A 15,490-nucleotide genomic window follows, 5' to 3' on the forward strand; every position below is an offset into this window, starting at 1 on the left:
AGGTCAGGCTTGTGGTCAGATGATACGCCGCCTCGGTCGGACGGGGTGGCATCAATAACGCTGGGCTTAATTGTTTAGCCTCAGGTTTTTGGGCTAGATGTTTGCTTGGAACTGGTACTGTTACTGATACTATTCTTATTGAGGGCGTCGGTTAACAAGAGACAATCCGGAACTATATCGGGATTCATCTACTGCTGGTATCAATCAAGTCAGATACGTACACAGTGGCTATCTGCCCTCCATTCACCCAGGGATCTGTTATCTAGATCCCTCTCTTTACCTCCACGCCTAACCGCAACAGGCTGCTATCTCGCACGCTCCGCCGTTGACGCCCATATCAATACTACTAAGCCGGGGACCAAAAGGGTGCGGAGTCTGCCGGCGAACTTATACTGGATTTGGTGGAGGAACCAGCGGCCCCGCGCGCCCCTACAGCGGGCCTCAGCGCTAGCAGCTAGGTGATGGGGCCGCCTGGAGCCTCCCCCGGAAAATGGAAAGCGATCCACCAAGCGCTGTAAGATAGGGGACACACGATAAAGATGGAGGTTTAATGGCATGAAACGTTCGCCGATATACTTAGTTGTTTAACTATTTAATGGCAATTCTAGACTCTCATGATAAGATACAAAAGTGGCTAAGGAATGGATATGAGGCAAACCTAAACTTTTGTCCATCAGCCAATGCTCCCGAAACCGCCATTATGTAAAGTATATGTAAGCTGCTGAGAGCGTGGGGGATCTTTAAAGATTGGACACGGACAATACGAGACAGCCACAGCTGGTTGGTCGCATCAGGATTATCCTTTTTCTGTTATCTCCAAATAAACATTACTACATACATACCAAATCGGACGAACCAAGCATGCGTGTTGAGTCTCGTGCTGGGTCTCGTGCCGCGCGTTTTGCTGATGATGAGATGCCAGATTCGGCATTCATTTTGCGGGGAAGAAAGGGTGGCTTCTTTGAGGCTCTGGGGTAATGATGAGCTAGCGTTTTGCAGTGTACATAATAGCCTAAGAATGGCATGCAATCAACGGCATTGTTGTTATATAATAGCGTTGCGGGAATGGCGCTCACGTAGAGAGCAAAGATCCGCATGTGAACGAAACTCAATTCTCCGCAGTTCAATTGCGTTACACGTGCTGGCTTGGAATCTAGTGCTACAGAGAAGAAATCATGTGAAAGAGGCAAATGAATGATGTTTGGATACCTTGATGGAATAGATACGATTGGATGTATACCTGGGTAAGCTGAAGGGTTGGCGTTTTCATAAAGCATGGGAATGATACTTGATTAGTTTCAGTGTGGAAATGTCATTTATGACGAAAACATTAGAGTTGGCATAAGGAACTACCTCTAATCTAACAGGGTAGGTAGGTAGGTGGTTTTACATGGTAATTTTCTCTTAAATACTATGCCATCCCACTATAGTTGGATTTTAACTTTTCTTAATTGAATCGATTGAATTTCACGAATAGCCGCGCCTTCTGTGGCAAAATATGCAAATTTCATACCCGCATCATTAGGGTAGCTCACGACTTGAACCTATTCTCGTCTATACGAATTCGATGCGAATACGAGCCCGTCTCGATAAGCCACCCATGTGTAGCAAGTCTCAAACCTTCAAGTTTCATGACCAGATGATTCCCTGTCGCTTCATTGGTGATATATAATCCATCTTGCAAAAGATAAGGTAGCCATATAGCCTGGCCTCTGCCAAGACCCTTGGTGTCACAGCGCATATAGATGGCCTTTGCACCAGTCTCATCTACACCGCATACCGGCATCGGCGAAGGCGACTTTGGATACTCAACAAAATGGCTTCATGAATCGTGGGAGAATATCGACCGAGGGCAATTTGATGTCATCTTCACTAATTCGTTTATTGGTATCTTGGCTATTACGCTCCCGCATCTAATTCTGCCATAGGAATAATCTAATAGAGATTCTCAAGCTCACAAACACAAGCATATTTAGCCGTATATCGAACCCCAGTACCTAGTTTCTATCATATTTTGTATCGTCATCTTCCCCGAAAAGGAAAAAGAAGAGACACACATTGTGCCGATTTCGCTCGCTCACCCATCCACATTATATTTCTTCGCCCCCCTTATATCGTATTCGTATTCAAGTACAGCTCCTTACAGCATACGTCGGATCTCCTGCTCGTTGGTGAACTTCTCCAGACCAGAGTCTAAGCTCTCCCACCACTGGAAGAGCATCGAGTTGCAGATCAGCTTGAACCAAGGAGTGAACTTGAGGCTGGGGTCTTCGAACTGCTGCTTGAGGCTTTCGGGGGTGACATATTGAACGGCCTGCACCTCGTTCTCGTTGGGGGCGAGGTCGACGTTGGCCTTGATGAAGAGGATGTAGTCAACTGTTGGAAGATTTTACCGTTAGCTCAAAGTCCTAATTCGAGAGTAGGGAGTAGTTTAAATGTCTTACTCTCGTGCTCGCCCCATTTGCCGTCGCTAGGAGCCTTGTAGTGGATTCGGGTCAGGAAGTGGAAGTCCTCAAAGGGGACCTGCTCCTTCTTGATGCCGAGCTCGTGCTCCAGCTTGCGCTGAGCGGCACGCTTTGCTCCAGCAATGGAGTCGGCCAAGTTTGCGCCAGTCTCGGTGGGAATGCTCAGAGGGTGCGAGCAGCAGGTGTTGGTCCACATGTCGGGGAAGGTAATCTTCTCAGTGGCGCGCTGCTGAAGGAGCAGCTCGTTCTTGTCGTTGAAGAGGAAGACGGAAAAGGCACGGTGCAAGAGTCCCTTGTCGATGTTGGTCATCAGGTGGCCTATATGTTGAAGAAATCGTATTAGCCGACAGAATTGCTATTGATATGCCCCAGTCCACATTCAAAGGGGGAGAGGGGATGATTCGTACAAATCTTCTTGCTGGCAGTGCCAATGGGCAGATCGTTCTCGTCAGTGACAATGCAGACCTCGTCCATCAGTCGGATTTGCTCCTCATCGTGACCGCTCAGTGCCTCGCTGGTGGTATCAATGTCTGGGAAGAGACGAAGCATGGCTTCAGCCGTAATGGGCTGCGCCGTGGTAGTGGTGGTGGTTGTCGACATGGCTGCTCGTTTGGCTGAGATCTGATGATCTTGTCTATAGGAAAAGAAAAGAAATCAAGGACGCCGTTGAATCGAAAAAAAGAGAACAGCCACTCAAGTCTCCCTGTGTGGCGATGGGTATCAAGCTTAAATACTTGTATGAAATTATGCCCCAGCCAACAAATCCCCGACTGATAATGTCCCCGACAATGCGAAAAGAAATGGACGCCCCTCTAACTGGATGGACCCTGGGCCTTTTCCCCCTTCTCGGGTTGTCGCGTGGGGCATATAGACAAATCATTGGCTGTGATTGGTCGGTTTAAATGATCAGCCTGTGGAGGCGTGACGGTCTTTATGGAAATATGTAATTAGGCGGGTTATACGTTTATGAAACCTATATTGTGTCATGGCACGAGAGCCAAGTCTGTCGGTTAAAAGTAAAGTAGGATTCCAACTTATCGTTTTGGGTTGTCGGAATATGTAGGTACCTGATTGCTGCGCTAGGAAAATATAAAATTTCTTACTCAGATTGACCTTATCTACAATGGCAACGCACAGAATCAGCATCGGTTGATAGTGTAGCGCCACTCAGGTCCCCTGTATTCATATTGGCATAGCCGTAAAGTGAGGCCCTAGGCTCCGCCAATCCGGGCACAGGCACATGTACCCCGTCCATTGCAAGTAGTGTCCAGGTACAAAGCGCATGTACATGGTCTCTCCGTATTGGGCATCGCCAAAGGGAACATCCGCAGCTTCGTCACTCACTTGCGACTCCTTGTTCTTGCACCCGTTCGCTCACTCTCGTCCCTTGCGGCTGTCTTTGCGCTTTCGCGATTTCTTTGTGCTCTGCTTGGCGTCGTGGTCTTTTCTCTGCGCCTTTTTAGTTGCGCCCGGCGATTGCACATCAAGCTTCGTGGGCTGATTCCAATCTAATCTCCCCGAAGCGGCACTCCTCGGATCCGAGCTCCATAAACGATGCCTCCCAAGATTGAGCAGAAGGAAATTGAGACATACTGGAATATCTTTTCAGACAGAACAGGCGGCGGACAGTTCCTTACTGGAGAACAGGCTGCGCCCGTGCTTAAGAACAGTGGCCTTCGTGATGACCAGCTAGAAAAAGTGTGGGATTTGGCGGACGTGGATAACGATGGAAACCTGGACTTTGAGGAGTTTTGTGTCGCTATGCGACTCATCTTTGACATTCTCAACGGAGTAAGCTACCTATCATCTCGACATGCCCTGAGACGCGTTCTCAATGGCCAGGGTTGGATAACTGATGACAATTTCGTATTTGCTAGGAATATGCGGACGTACCAAAGACTCTCCCCGACTGGATGATCCCGGAATCAAAAGCCCATCTGGTGCAAGCAACCAAAGCAATTACGGGGAAGCAGCCACAGTTTGAGCAAGTCGAAGACGAGGATGACACCCCCGGCCTGAAAGATGGTTTTGAGTGGTACATGAAGCCAGAGGACAAGGCCAAGTACGAGCAGATCTACCAAGAGAGCCGGGATATGCGAGGAGAAGTAGCATGTTAGATCCCCCTTTGATCTTGACAAAGTTGAGCGCGACGGATATTGACCCGAATACAGTCACATCCCTGGAGGACCTTTACGATTCGCTAGATGTCCCCGATACAGATGTTCGATCTGCTTGGAACCTGATCAACCCCTCTGCTTCATCAAGCATCAACAAGGACGCATGTCTTGCGTTCCTCCATATTCTCAACAATCGACACGACGGATACCGCATTCCCCGCACCGTACCCGCCTCACTACGATCAAGCTTTGAGCGCAACCAGATCGATTACCAGGTTGATAACCAAAAGACGGGAGTCTCGTCACGGTGGGCAACAAAGGCAGATGATTCTACAGCTACGGGTCGAAAGGCCAAGTTCGGCGACCAGTACCTGACCAGACTTGGACGCAGCGGCTTCAAGACAGCGGGCACCGACTTCTCCACGGAGAAGACGGAGGACTGGGAGGAGGTCAGACTCAAGCGCCAGCTGCAAGACTTGGAAGAGAAGATGCGAAAGGTGGAGGAAATTGCAGAGAGGCGCCAGGGCGGAAAACGCGATTCTAAACCGGCGCTCGTCAAGAAGGAGCTAGATCAGCTCTTGGACTATAAGCGACGAGAGCTGAGAGACTTGGAAGAAGGCAAGGGCAAGAGCGCCGTGGGCGGAAACCTGAAGAGCATATCGGATGATCTGGAAACGGTGCGTGAGCAAGTAGATGGCCTGGAAGCCCACTTGCGGTCTCGAGAGCAAATCCTGGAGCAGCTGCAGAGGGAGATTGAAGATGAGAAGAGAGGCTAAAGAAGGAGAGAGTTGAGGATATGGACAGATTCTGGAGGAAAACTATTTTTGGTTGTTTTTTTCTTTGTGAGCGTGAACCAGATAGCGAGATTGGTTGATAATGGTTTGCAGATGTAGGGATAGGTATATATCGCTTTGGCAGTGTACATGCATAGATTGGGGTTGCAGGTAATCAAGTTGCAGTTGGTTTTAAACTATTGGATGTTGTCAAGGTAAAGAAGACCTGGCTTGGTCTAGTGTTGTATTTTCTTGTCGTAACCATATTATTGCATTGCTCTATTATTCCAAAATACAGAGTCTCACGGGAGTTGCGAGGACTATCATCATCAATGTATGGAGACCAGGAACCGCAGCTGATGCATCCGACATGTGATTCTATTTCTCAACAAGCCAATCGCAGGTCCCAACAAAGGTTCACGTTCGTCATCTGCCCCTCCTTTTGGCGTTCCCCCCTTTAGATAGCTAGCTTCATTGGATTTACCCCGCTGAGCTACCAAAGGGGAGCTTTGTTTTTCTAAATCGTCCCAATACCTTTCTTCCTTTCTTCTATCATACATCGAAAGAAGTAAACATCTTTAATCATGTCGGCTCCCGAGTCTCCCGAATTTTCCAAGGCCCTGATCGAGGTCAAGCAGCTGACCAAGAAGCCTAACAACGACGACCTTCTGCGCCTCTACGGTATGCGATGATTTCCTCCCATGGAAGAGCTGGAGCTGGTCGGAAAGGGGATAAGAGCTTTCGTTATGAAAAAAAAAAAAAAAGACGGGCGATGCACGGAGACGCAAATGAGGGAGATGTGCTGATTAATTTACCTTTTTATAGCTCTTTTTAAGATTGGCAAGGGCTTCGAGTTTAAGAAGTCTGACGAGCCTTCACGGTTCGCCTTCGAGGTACGCTACACGAACGAACGGGGATTCTTTTCCCAAGTTTTATAAGATCCATGAATACTAATTCTTTTCTTGCTGTAGGCCCGCGCCAAGTGGAAGGCCTGGGAGGCCGCTTACGAGGAGGAGGGCATCACCGACCCCGCCGAGGCCCAGAGGAAGTACGTCGAGTTCGTCGAGGAGCTCAAGGTCAAGTACGAGTTTGACGCCAACAAGACTCCCGAGTAAGGTACCTTTATGAGCTTGGCGGACGAGGGGAATCATGGCGGATTTTGCATGAATTAAGACGCAACGTTGCTAGAGAATGCACTTGTGGAATAGAATGCCATAGAGCATAAACAATTAAGAAATAAATCTGTTATAAAACATGAAGCTTCTTTCCTTTTTCTTCTTCTTTGGTTATTGGCGTCGATATCTACTTGTTATAGATGATGCAGATATTGCTCCTAAGCCTCTGGTTGTCGTTACAACAAACCAACTTGCCTCGGGACGGCTGGCGACGGGCTAAAGCTAACAAGTGAGGCTGATTCTAAGTAGCTGAAAACGCGCCTCTAAGGCTAGATACTGCTGAAACTGTATGTTTTAGCTGCTGCAGGCAGCGACGTAGACATCAATCGGGATAACTAGCCGTAGGATCTTCTGCTCCAGAACGCGTGCCTTTTGTTATTGATTCTAGTTCTTAAGTGTTGATCTTATGGTTCTTAGCAGATAATCTTGGCGCAGTTGTGCTTGTATTGACTCTTTCCAACGCGTACCTAGACTACGAAATATGCATAAATAGGATACAAGTAGCAGCATCTCATAAGTCTCTAAAATGATATCGAAACTATTGCCCGAAGTGGCAGGTAAATTGGGCCTCGTCTCGACAACAGAACTTTGTTCTCGCTTCGTATTGGGTGTAGACACCGCTAGTTAATTTGGCTCGGTTTCTCACTCTTTTCTTGGCCTAAGATAGCTGCTGATAATGCAATATTAACCGACAATCCTTCAACCCCCCATTTAAGACTAACTGACGCGCGCTTAAATGTAGCTCATCTTTCTTCCCCTGGATTATATTTTCTTTGCACCTTCGCCTCTATTCTTTTGGATTCAAGTGAGATTGATCTTGGCCCATGATGAATATATCGTCTACCCCCCTCTGTGCTCCCACCGCGGATGCTGCATTCGGCCCTGTTGTCGACGCAGCCTGTCGCGATGGCTTTGACTTCACGCTCGTCTTTGAGCAATCCATCTTTGTGCTTCTCCCAGCTGCGGTGCTTGTTCTCGCAGCGCCGCTACGACTACTTCAGCTGCGCAAGTCGCCGATCAAAGTGGCCGACCATGCATCGCGTATGATCAAACTGGTAAGTGGCTTACGCCAGAGACACTCCTATGAAAGAATTAACAGAAACTCATCCCCCCCCCCCCTTTGCACTACAGTCTGCCACAGCTTGTCTTGCTGTTCTCCATCTGGTCTTGATTGGACTCTGGGCAACTCACCATGGACCTGCGCGTCTCAACAGCGTGTCAGTTGCTGCGGCAAGTATCTCCTTCATCTCCAGCCTCATGTCCTGTGCCCTCTCGTATTATGAACATGCCAGATCCCTCCACCCCTCCTCACTCTTGAACCTCTTCTTGCTCGTATCTCTGCTGCTTGACGCTGCTGTCCTGCGCACCGTGTGGCTCTCCCTCTCCACGACATCCATCCAGGTCGTTCTTACAGTGTCTTTCGCGCTCAAGACGACGCTGCTGGTGCTCGAAGGAAGAGAAAAGGCGAATCACGTTGTTGGCCAGCCGACCCTCGCTCCAGAAGAGACATCCGGCTTGTATAGCCGGGCCGTCTTCGCGTGGGTGGCTCCACTTCTCCGGACTGGCTTCCGGCGTCTGCTTCGGCCGGCGGATCTATTCCCGCTGGACGAGGAGATGAGCGTTTCGAGCTTGAGTGAGAGGTTTTGGTGGCACTGGCGAAAAGGTTGGTTCTTTCCCCTCTTCCTTCAAATCCTATTAGATAGTCGTAAAAGAATACAATACAAAACATAAAACAATTTAAATTAAAACCGTAGACGGCTCCATAGAGCTGAAGCTTTGTCGAGCCCATCTTTACTAACTCGGGGGAATCCGCCCTTTATTCAGCATCTTCCTCAACCCAGGCGAGCAAGCATCGCCTTATCTTTTGCTGTATCGTTACCCTGCGCTCTGCTCTCTTCTCTGTCATTGTCCCACGGCTTGCCCTGCTTTCTTTTACCATCTGCCAGCCCCTGGTCCTGACCCGCTTTCTCGATTTTCTCAAAGACGAGACGCAGTCTGTGAACATTGGCTATGGGCTTGTTGGCGCTTACGGACTCGTGTATATGGGCATTGCAGTCACGCAGGCGCTCTATTGGCATCAAAATGGCCGGTCGGTAACGATGCTCCGAGGGATCCTCGTTTCGGCAGTGTTTTCCAAGGTTACCGAAGTGAGTGTCGTTGCGGTTGACGATTCTGCTGCATTGACTCTCATGTCTTCTGATGTAAGACCTAGCTGTGAATACTCGCCTTTACTTTTTCCTCTTGAGAGATGTGCTAATAACATTTTTAATGGGGTACAAGGTCGATGTCATTGGCCGTGCTATGAGAGAAATTCACGAATTCTGGGCCAATATCATTCAAATTGCCATTGCAACCTGGCTTCTGAGTCAACAGATTGGATATGCAGCCGCAGGGCCTATAATTATATCTGTTATTTCGTTAGTAGCGACTATGCTCGTTTCGCCGCTTGCCAAGAAGTATCGGGTTGGCTGGCTTGAGAAGACTCAAAAGCGAGTTGGTAAGTGTTATAACCAATACTTAATCGCTTGCTATTTACCTACTTCTCTCTATATTTCATTTTTATTTACAGAATTCTGATATTCTATAGGAATTACTTCTGCCATGATTGGTCACATCAAGAGCATCAAAATGTCTGGCCTCTCAAAGCATCTATCCGACACCATTGCTGCTCTTCGTGTCCAGGAAATCACTGCGTCTAAGCCTTTCAGAGTAGTTGGTGCTGTGACCTCTTCAGTTGCCCAAGTGCCGCTGCTATTATCTCCAGTCCTTGCGTTTGCCATGTTCCAGGGCATTACAGCAGCGACAGGCCAAGTCCTTGATGCGACGCGAATGTTTGCTGCATTGTCACTTATTACGCTGCTTGCACAGCCTTTATTTTGGATTTTTGAGGTGATACTTGATCTGAGCGCTGCCTTTGGTGCTTTTGATCGCATTCAAAAGTTTCTGGTCAAGTCTACTCGAGATGAGTATCGGACAATGGAAGTGGTCAATACTGCCGATTCAACTGCAATGGTTGGTGAAGAAACTGGCTTGATTGAGCTTCAGGCTCTCAAGCCACGCGCTTCACATATGCCTTTGTCAAGTACTCCGAACAGCTTCACAGCCGTTATTGACGCTGAGGATGCTACATTTGACTGGTCACCAGATCGATCTGTTCTAAGCAATGTCACCTTTTCCCTTAGTCGCGGCCAACTTGTTCTTCTGATCGGCCCCGTTGCATCTGGCAAGACAACACTGCTAAAAGGGCTTTTAGGAGAGGTACCTCATTCCAAAGGAAAGATTTCTGTGGCCAGTGGCTCTCTTTCATGGTGCGAACAAACTCCCTGGATCATGGTAAGTAATGCCCAACTCTCTCATCCACAACATTGATATATCAAGCTTATACTTTTTCAGAATCAAACTATTCGAGATAATATTTTGGGATACTCCCATTTTGACCAAGACTTGTATGACCAAACTGTCAAAGCGTGTGAGCTCGAGGAAGACTTTAGACAGCTCCCTCAGGGCGATTTCACCGTTGTGGGCAGCAAGGGACTTGCTCTTAGTGGTGGCCAGAAGCAGCGCGTGGTGAGTTATATCAACTTACCCTACTATGTGAAAGAAGAAAATCATCTGACACTGCGATTTCTTGTAAAAAGGCATTGGCTAGAGCCGTGTATTCTCGACCGCAGATCGCTTTATTTGATGACATCTTTAGCGGATTAGATAATGCTACCTCGCAACGCATCTTCAAGAATTTATTCTCTTCTAATACTGGGCTGCTGAGAAGATGGAAGACAACCATTCTGTTAGCTACGCAATCGGGTTTGTTACAACTTTGCCTCATCAAATGCCACATGCTAATGGGTTCATTTAAGTCGATTTCCTCGCGTCAGCAGACCACATCATCGCTCTGGGTCGCGAAGGCAAGATTGCAGAGCAAGGATCTTTCGAAAGGCTCTCAGTCTCAGATGGATACGTCAAGTCTTTAATTGTGAACAAGTCTATTGTTACAGGCACTGACCTCCACCAAGACGAGAAAATCTCTGAATCTGTGCCTGAAGCCGCCACACCAAAAGTTGAGTACAAAGCGAAGCAGGTTGAAATCAAGGACGACAAACGTAGACAGACAGGAGACTCGACGGTCTACAAGTACTATTTTGGTAGTATCGGGACAATATTCATCGTCACTCTACTTGTTCTTGAAATCGTCTGGGCTTTCTTACAGAGCTTTCCAAGTAAGATGAGCCACCAATCTGGGTAATGATGTTTCTTTTTTTTTATAGTAATGGCTGACGAAAATGTATAGCTGTTTGGCTAGAGTTTTGGTCAGATTCGAATGCTCAAGGGCATAATCGATCGGGCCTATATCTCGGGGTATACGCTGCATTGCAAATAATTGGCGTCTTCTGGTTTGCCTTGCTCATATGGTAAGTATATGATTGTTAACATATCCCGCAAAAAATCACGTAATTAACAGGCCAAGGTTCGTCCTCGTTGCTGTCGCAGCAAAGTCTGGGATATCTCTTCACCACAGGCTCCTCTCAGCAGTCATTAGGTCCGTCCTTCTCTCGCATCTTCTATAAGAGATATATTTGTCTAAAGGCTCATAATTTCTAGTGCTCCGCTATCGCTCTTCACGACAACCGATTTGGGAGCAATTACTACAAGGTGAGCGACTTAATCGTCTCCCTCTGAAAATTCCGGTTGCTCATATACTGCATTAGATTCTCTCAAGATATTGGCATTCTGGACAATAACCTCCCACTCGCACTCGTGGTAACAATAGCAAGTCAGTACAAATTCAATTACATACACCCATATAATCTGTAGGTACTTTTCGAACTCACCATCAATCAGGCTTCTTCGGGGTTCTTGCCAGAGCAGGCCTTCTCGCAGCTTCATCCTACTATGTAGCCATCAGCTTCCCTTTTCTCGCTGCGTTATACTATTTCCTCCAGCGCGGATACCTTCGCACGTCACGACAGCTCCGTCTTCTCGACCTTGAAGAAAAAGCTCCAGTCTACACGCAATTTATGGAAACGCTCTCTGGAATTTCCACTATCCGGGCCTTTGGATGGCAAAAGCAAGCTATTTTGAAGAACCATCAATTGGTCGACCTATCTCAGCGACCATTCTATCTGCTCATCATGGTCCAGCGATGGCTCGTCCTCGTCCTCGACCTCAGTACTACGGCGCTCGCTCTTCTCGTTGTTGGTTTCGCCGTCAAGCTTCGCGGGTCTGTCTCAGTTGGGCTCGCCGGTGTTTCGCTAGTCCAGCTCATATCCATGAGCGAAACGCTCAATATGCTTATCCAATTCTGGACCTCTATCGAGACTTCTATCGGGGCTGTTGCTCGCATCAAGCAATTTGCAGAGGAGACTCCAAATGAGAGTCTTTCGGGAGAGGATCAAGAGGCACCTGCTGACTGGCCTAACAGAGGACATGTTGTCATACGTGACCTTGAAGTATCGTATGGCGAGAATTGTGATATTAAGGCTCTCGATGGCGTTACCCTGGATTTGAAGCCTGGCGAAAAAGTTGGAGTGTGTGGGCGTACAGGAAGGTGAGCTTGACCCCCCATCTCCTTTAATTCCCCGTGTTAGCTCTCTGCTTTACAACTCATGCTAAATACATATTTCCAACAGTGGCAAATCATCCCTTCTTCTCGCCATTCTCCGCCTGCTCGACCCATCTGCTGGTACTCTGACCATTGATTCCATCCCCTTGAACACCATCTCCCGGGAAATTATCCGCTCTCGTCTCATCACCGTAACTCAAGATCAGTTTGTCCTTCCTGGGACGATACGCCAAAACATCGATCCTTCGTCCTCATATGCTGATAGCGCCATTATTGAGGCTCTCCAAGCAGTCAATCTATGGACAGTGATCGATACACGAGGCGGCCTTGATGCGACATTCGAAGAAGACATACTAAGCCATGGACAGAAGCAGTTGTTCTTCCTCGCGAGAGCTGTGTTGAAGAAAGATTGCGGCAAGGTTGTGCTCTTGGACGAGGCTAGTAGCAGGTAAATTGACATACTCATAACGACGCATTTAAACCATTGGAATATCAGCTAACAGAACGACAAACGACAGCTTAGACAAAGAAACCGAGCAAATGGTCCGCACTGCCATCAATACACATTTCAAGAACCACACCGTTATTTCCATCGCCCACCACTTAGAGACAATCCTCGATTTCGACCGCGTCGTGGTTATGGACAAGGGCCGTGTTGTTGAAGTTGGATCACCACGAGAGTTGCTGCAGTCCGCGGGACGTGGAAAGTTTAAGGCTCTTTGGGAGGCAAATAACCGTGGAGCAACGGACGAAGAATAATTGCGTTTTGAGGTGATTTTAGGGGCCTTCTCTTCTATCGCTTGATATGAGGAAAAAAACATAGCTTTGCCTTACTAGCTCAACCTGGTAAGAAGAAAAATATAAGAATGTTGATCGTGCGATATTATCTATTTCTAAGTACATGCTTTTCATCAAGCCGTCTATTGATCCAGCTTATTCCTCTCCACTGTAATGATTCTACCTTTCCCTGCTCGTGCAGTTCTGATATGTCTCTCTACATTAGCGGCGACCTCGAGAGATTCGCGATATGCAATCCACTCAGAAGGAAGGGAATCTTCCCCAGGCATCCACCCAGTGTATATTCGAAGCAGCGTCACTTTCCCCCATGACACGACCCAGTCCACAAAATCATGCTCCGAATGCAACATTAGAGCCTTGAACCACGGCGCACATCCCGTGAGATCGAGAAATTCCAGTGCGTATAGGTTTCTGCTTAGCATCCTAAGCACCAAAAGAGCCTCGCTCCAATCGTGATCGATGGAATGAGAGTAGTAATTCGTACCTCCGTACGCAACGTTCTGGCCTTGTGGTGTAGTCACCGTAGAAAGACGCGCCCGCGGAGTAAGACATGGGTCTGGCCAGTAAGCAAGGCTTAGATGAGTGATGGTGGTGAGCTTAGACGACATCGCCAATAGCTGCTTCCATGATGCTTCTGAGGCTAGCTGTGGGTCGAGAGCCAGTGATAGATGCGTGAGGTTTGGCAGTAGCACTCTCGGAGGACTCGGAATGATTTCGTTTTCATCCCAAGACTCTTGGGGCTCAGCCAAGTCTTCCTGCTTCTTAGACGGGTACAGAAGCTCAGAGACTTCTTTGAGGGTCAAAGAGCGCCCCAAAGCGCCCGACAAGTCTAGATAATTCACTTCAGCGTTAACAGCTGTATGATAATCAGAGCTATCCTCGCCTTCTTCATCTTCATAAATTTCAGACGGGATGAGTATCAATTTCAAGTCATCAAGCGATAAACCATCCGGGCTTGCAATTCCGATCCATCGAATCAGTGCCGACTTGAGATGTGAGGGTATGTAGTACAGATAGTACTGGTTAAACTCCCGATGGATGTCCCAGTCAGCAGCAATCCTCCTGAGGATGATATCAATGAGACTCCGAGAGCCTGGCAGGTAAGTGCCTGGCAAAGTCGAATCAGCCAGACCACATCGGTTCACCGTCGACCGCGGCAGTGGGCCCTCGCGACTCGTAGTACCGCTCCTAGCAGTAACCCAGCTTTGAGGGGGAGGGGGACCGGCTGGGAGCCGGCGGCCATTGTTGTCAACCCTCTGCCTGTGCTGCCGCCTGGGTGCGGGGAGTGGACTCTCTGGGATCTGCAGTATTTCCCTGAGGGATGGCGGTACAGATGGTGTGACTATGGGTAGTTGTTGTCGCGGAGCTTCTGAGCCAAGGGAGACGTGCCGCAAATTGGCCAGAAGCTCGTTGACGCTCCTAGAAGTCTTGCCTCCTATCGGATTGATGGTCAGCTTCCGTCAGGCCGCAAGAGAGCTGCCTGCAAGAGAAAGCACATGAGAGCAGCAGCTCACACTCACCAGCTGCGTTGGACGAAGACCCAAGCGCCGGAGATGCCGTCGGGGTTGGCTTGAATGATTTGAGATGCTGCCTTTTCTTCGGCATGCCAAATGCAAAATAACGTGTCTGTGTTACCGGAAGCTTGCAGAAACCAAGTCGCAAGTTGCGAGCCGCTTAAATAACACCAACAGCGATGACTCGATTTCAGGCCCCAGATAAGCTCCAAGAGTTTGAAACCATGAAAGCCCCGCTGGCCAAGGCGAAGAGGCGCCACAAGGCCGGACGCTAGACCCGCTTTAAAGAGTCATTGGACATCCTCCGCCACCATTTATATGACCCCGGAAGATGAGATCAAGAGTCACAGTCAGTTCGGCTTCCTCCGCAGGCAGAAACGGCCCATTTGAAGTTTTCCCTCAACAGCCCCGGCTACCTGCATGCGCCACCGCCGGTCTAGAAGTCCAACGGAAATCGACCGTGAGTGGTTATCGTCTTGCAGATGTGCCTAATACCCCTGTAAGTGCTGTGCCGAGTTTTCATAAGCAGATAGCTATGCTTACTTGGACCAATTACTTGGCATGTTCGTGTGTGTTGATTTTTCATCTATTCCAAGTTGGTCAGCATCCATTGGAGCATATGATATTCAGAGCTATCTGTGGCTCTCTCTCTCTCTTCGTCTATTCCCTCAGTATTGGCCTTTCTCCTCAGAACGGCAGCCGATGCAGCGTTATTGTAGCTGGAAGGCCCTTCGTTGACTTTTTTTCTGTGTTGACTATAAAGAGCCCGTAGATCCAAACTCTCAGTTCCTATTGAGTTAGGTATATACAATTCAGCAATTTCATATCTTGCTCCGCTAAGGTAGGCGGGCACTCATCCTAGGTACATGTATTCACACGTCATGGCTACTCCCAATCTCTTATGCTCTGTAGGCATGGATATTTTCTCTTCGTATCGTTATTAGAAGGGGGTGTTGTTCTTACTAGCCGCTGCATTTGAGCCCCCAAAATTTTACCGCGGTGTATAGGCCCATACGTGCCGCGGCCTCCCTTGTTTGAAATATTTTCATCAGTGGACATAAGTCGTGAAGGGACGGCCAAGTTCAAGG

At 48.3% G+C, this 15,490-nt stretch overlaps 6 protein-coding genes across 6 annotated transcripts; 4 read left to right on the top strand and 2 right to left on the bottom strand.

Annotated features, from left to right (window-relative positions):
* Positions 1-1,963: 1,963 nt before the first annotated feature.
* On the bottom strand, positions 1,964-3,218 carry GGI43DRAFT_118616 (isopentenyl-diphosphate delta-isomerase IDI1). Its single transcript, XM_083199022.1, has 3 exons — positions 2,873-3,218; positions 2,445-2,783; positions 1,964-2,376 (listed from the first exon to the last, which is right to left on the bottom strand). The coding sequence occupies exons 1-3, from the start codon at positions 3,063-3,065 to the stop codon at positions 2,141-2,143; spliced, it is 768 nt and encodes a 255-aa protein (XP_083058375.1). The 5' UTR covers positions 3,066-3,218; the 3' UTR covers positions 1,964-2,140.
* Positions 3,219-3,583: 365 nt separating this feature from the next.
* Positions 3,584-5,640, top strand: GGI43DRAFT_118556 (actin cytoskeleton-regulatory complex protein END3-domain-containing protein). Its single transcript, XM_083199021.1, has 3 exons — positions 3,584-4,256; positions 4,343-4,577; positions 4,637-5,640. Exons 1-3 carry the CDS (start codon positions 4,020-4,022, stop codon positions 5,356-5,358), a joined length of 1,194 nt encoding a protein of 397 aa, XP_083058376.1. The 5' UTR covers positions 3,584-4,019; the 3' UTR covers positions 5,359-5,640.
* Positions 5,641-5,650: 10 nt separating this feature from the next.
* Positions 5,651-6,610, top strand: GGI43DRAFT_411176 (long-chain fatty acid transporter ACB1). Its single transcript, XM_083206690.1, has 3 exons — positions 5,651-6,036; positions 6,181-6,248; positions 6,327-6,610. The coding sequence occupies exons 1-3, from the start codon at positions 5,940-5,942 to the stop codon at positions 6,468-6,470; spliced, it is 309 nt and encodes a 102-aa protein (XP_083058377.1). The 5' UTR covers positions 5,651-5,939; the 3' UTR covers positions 6,471-6,610.
* A 747-nt stretch (positions 6,611-7,357) lies between these two features.
* Positions 7,358-12,849, top strand: GGI43DRAFT_424328 (P-loop containing nucleoside triphosphate hydrolase protein; the record flags this gene model as incomplete). Its single annotated transcript, XM_083208357.1, has 15 exons — positions 7,358-7,589; positions 7,630-8,197; positions 8,305-8,731; positions 8,811-9,027; positions 9,118-9,863; positions 9,924-10,097; positions 10,169-10,334; positions 10,388-10,747; positions 10,843-10,939; positions 10,996-11,067; positions 11,130-11,180; positions 11,237-11,301; positions 11,370-12,075; positions 12,158-12,538; positions 12,609-12,849. 15 exons carry the CDS (start codon positions 7,358-7,360, stop codon positions 12,847-12,849), a joined length of 4,503 nt encoding a protein of 1,500 aa, XP_083058378.1.
* GGI43DRAFT_119070 (uncharacterized protein) lies at positions 12,777-14,675 on the bottom strand. Its single transcript, XM_083199026.1, has 2 exons — positions 14,409-14,675; positions 12,777-14,323 (listed from the first exon to the last, which is right to left on the bottom strand). The coding sequence occupies exons 1-2, from the start codon at positions 14,491-14,493 to the stop codon at positions 13,011-13,013; spliced, it is 1,398 nt and encodes a 465-aa protein (XP_083058379.1). The 5' UTR covers positions 14,494-14,675; the 3' UTR covers positions 12,777-13,010.
* On the top strand, positions 14,614-15,230 carry GGI43DRAFT_120519 (uncharacterized protein). Its single transcript, XM_083199031.1, has one exon. The coding sequence runs from the start codon at positions 14,734-14,736 to the stop codon at positions 15,172-15,174; it is 441 nt and encodes a 146-aa protein (XP_083058380.1). The 5' UTR covers positions 14,614-14,733; the 3' UTR covers positions 15,175-15,230.
* The last annotated feature ends 260 nt before the right edge of the window (positions 15,231-15,490 follow it).

The sequence above is a fragment of the Trichoderma evansii genome (genome assembly GCF_050947405.1).
Source record: "Trichoderma evansii strain SZMC 28006 chromosome Unknown GGI43scaffold_17, whole genome shotgun sequence".
NCBI lineage: Eukaryota > Fungi > Ascomycota > Sordariomycetes > Hypocreales > Hypocreaceae > Trichoderma > Trichoderma evansii.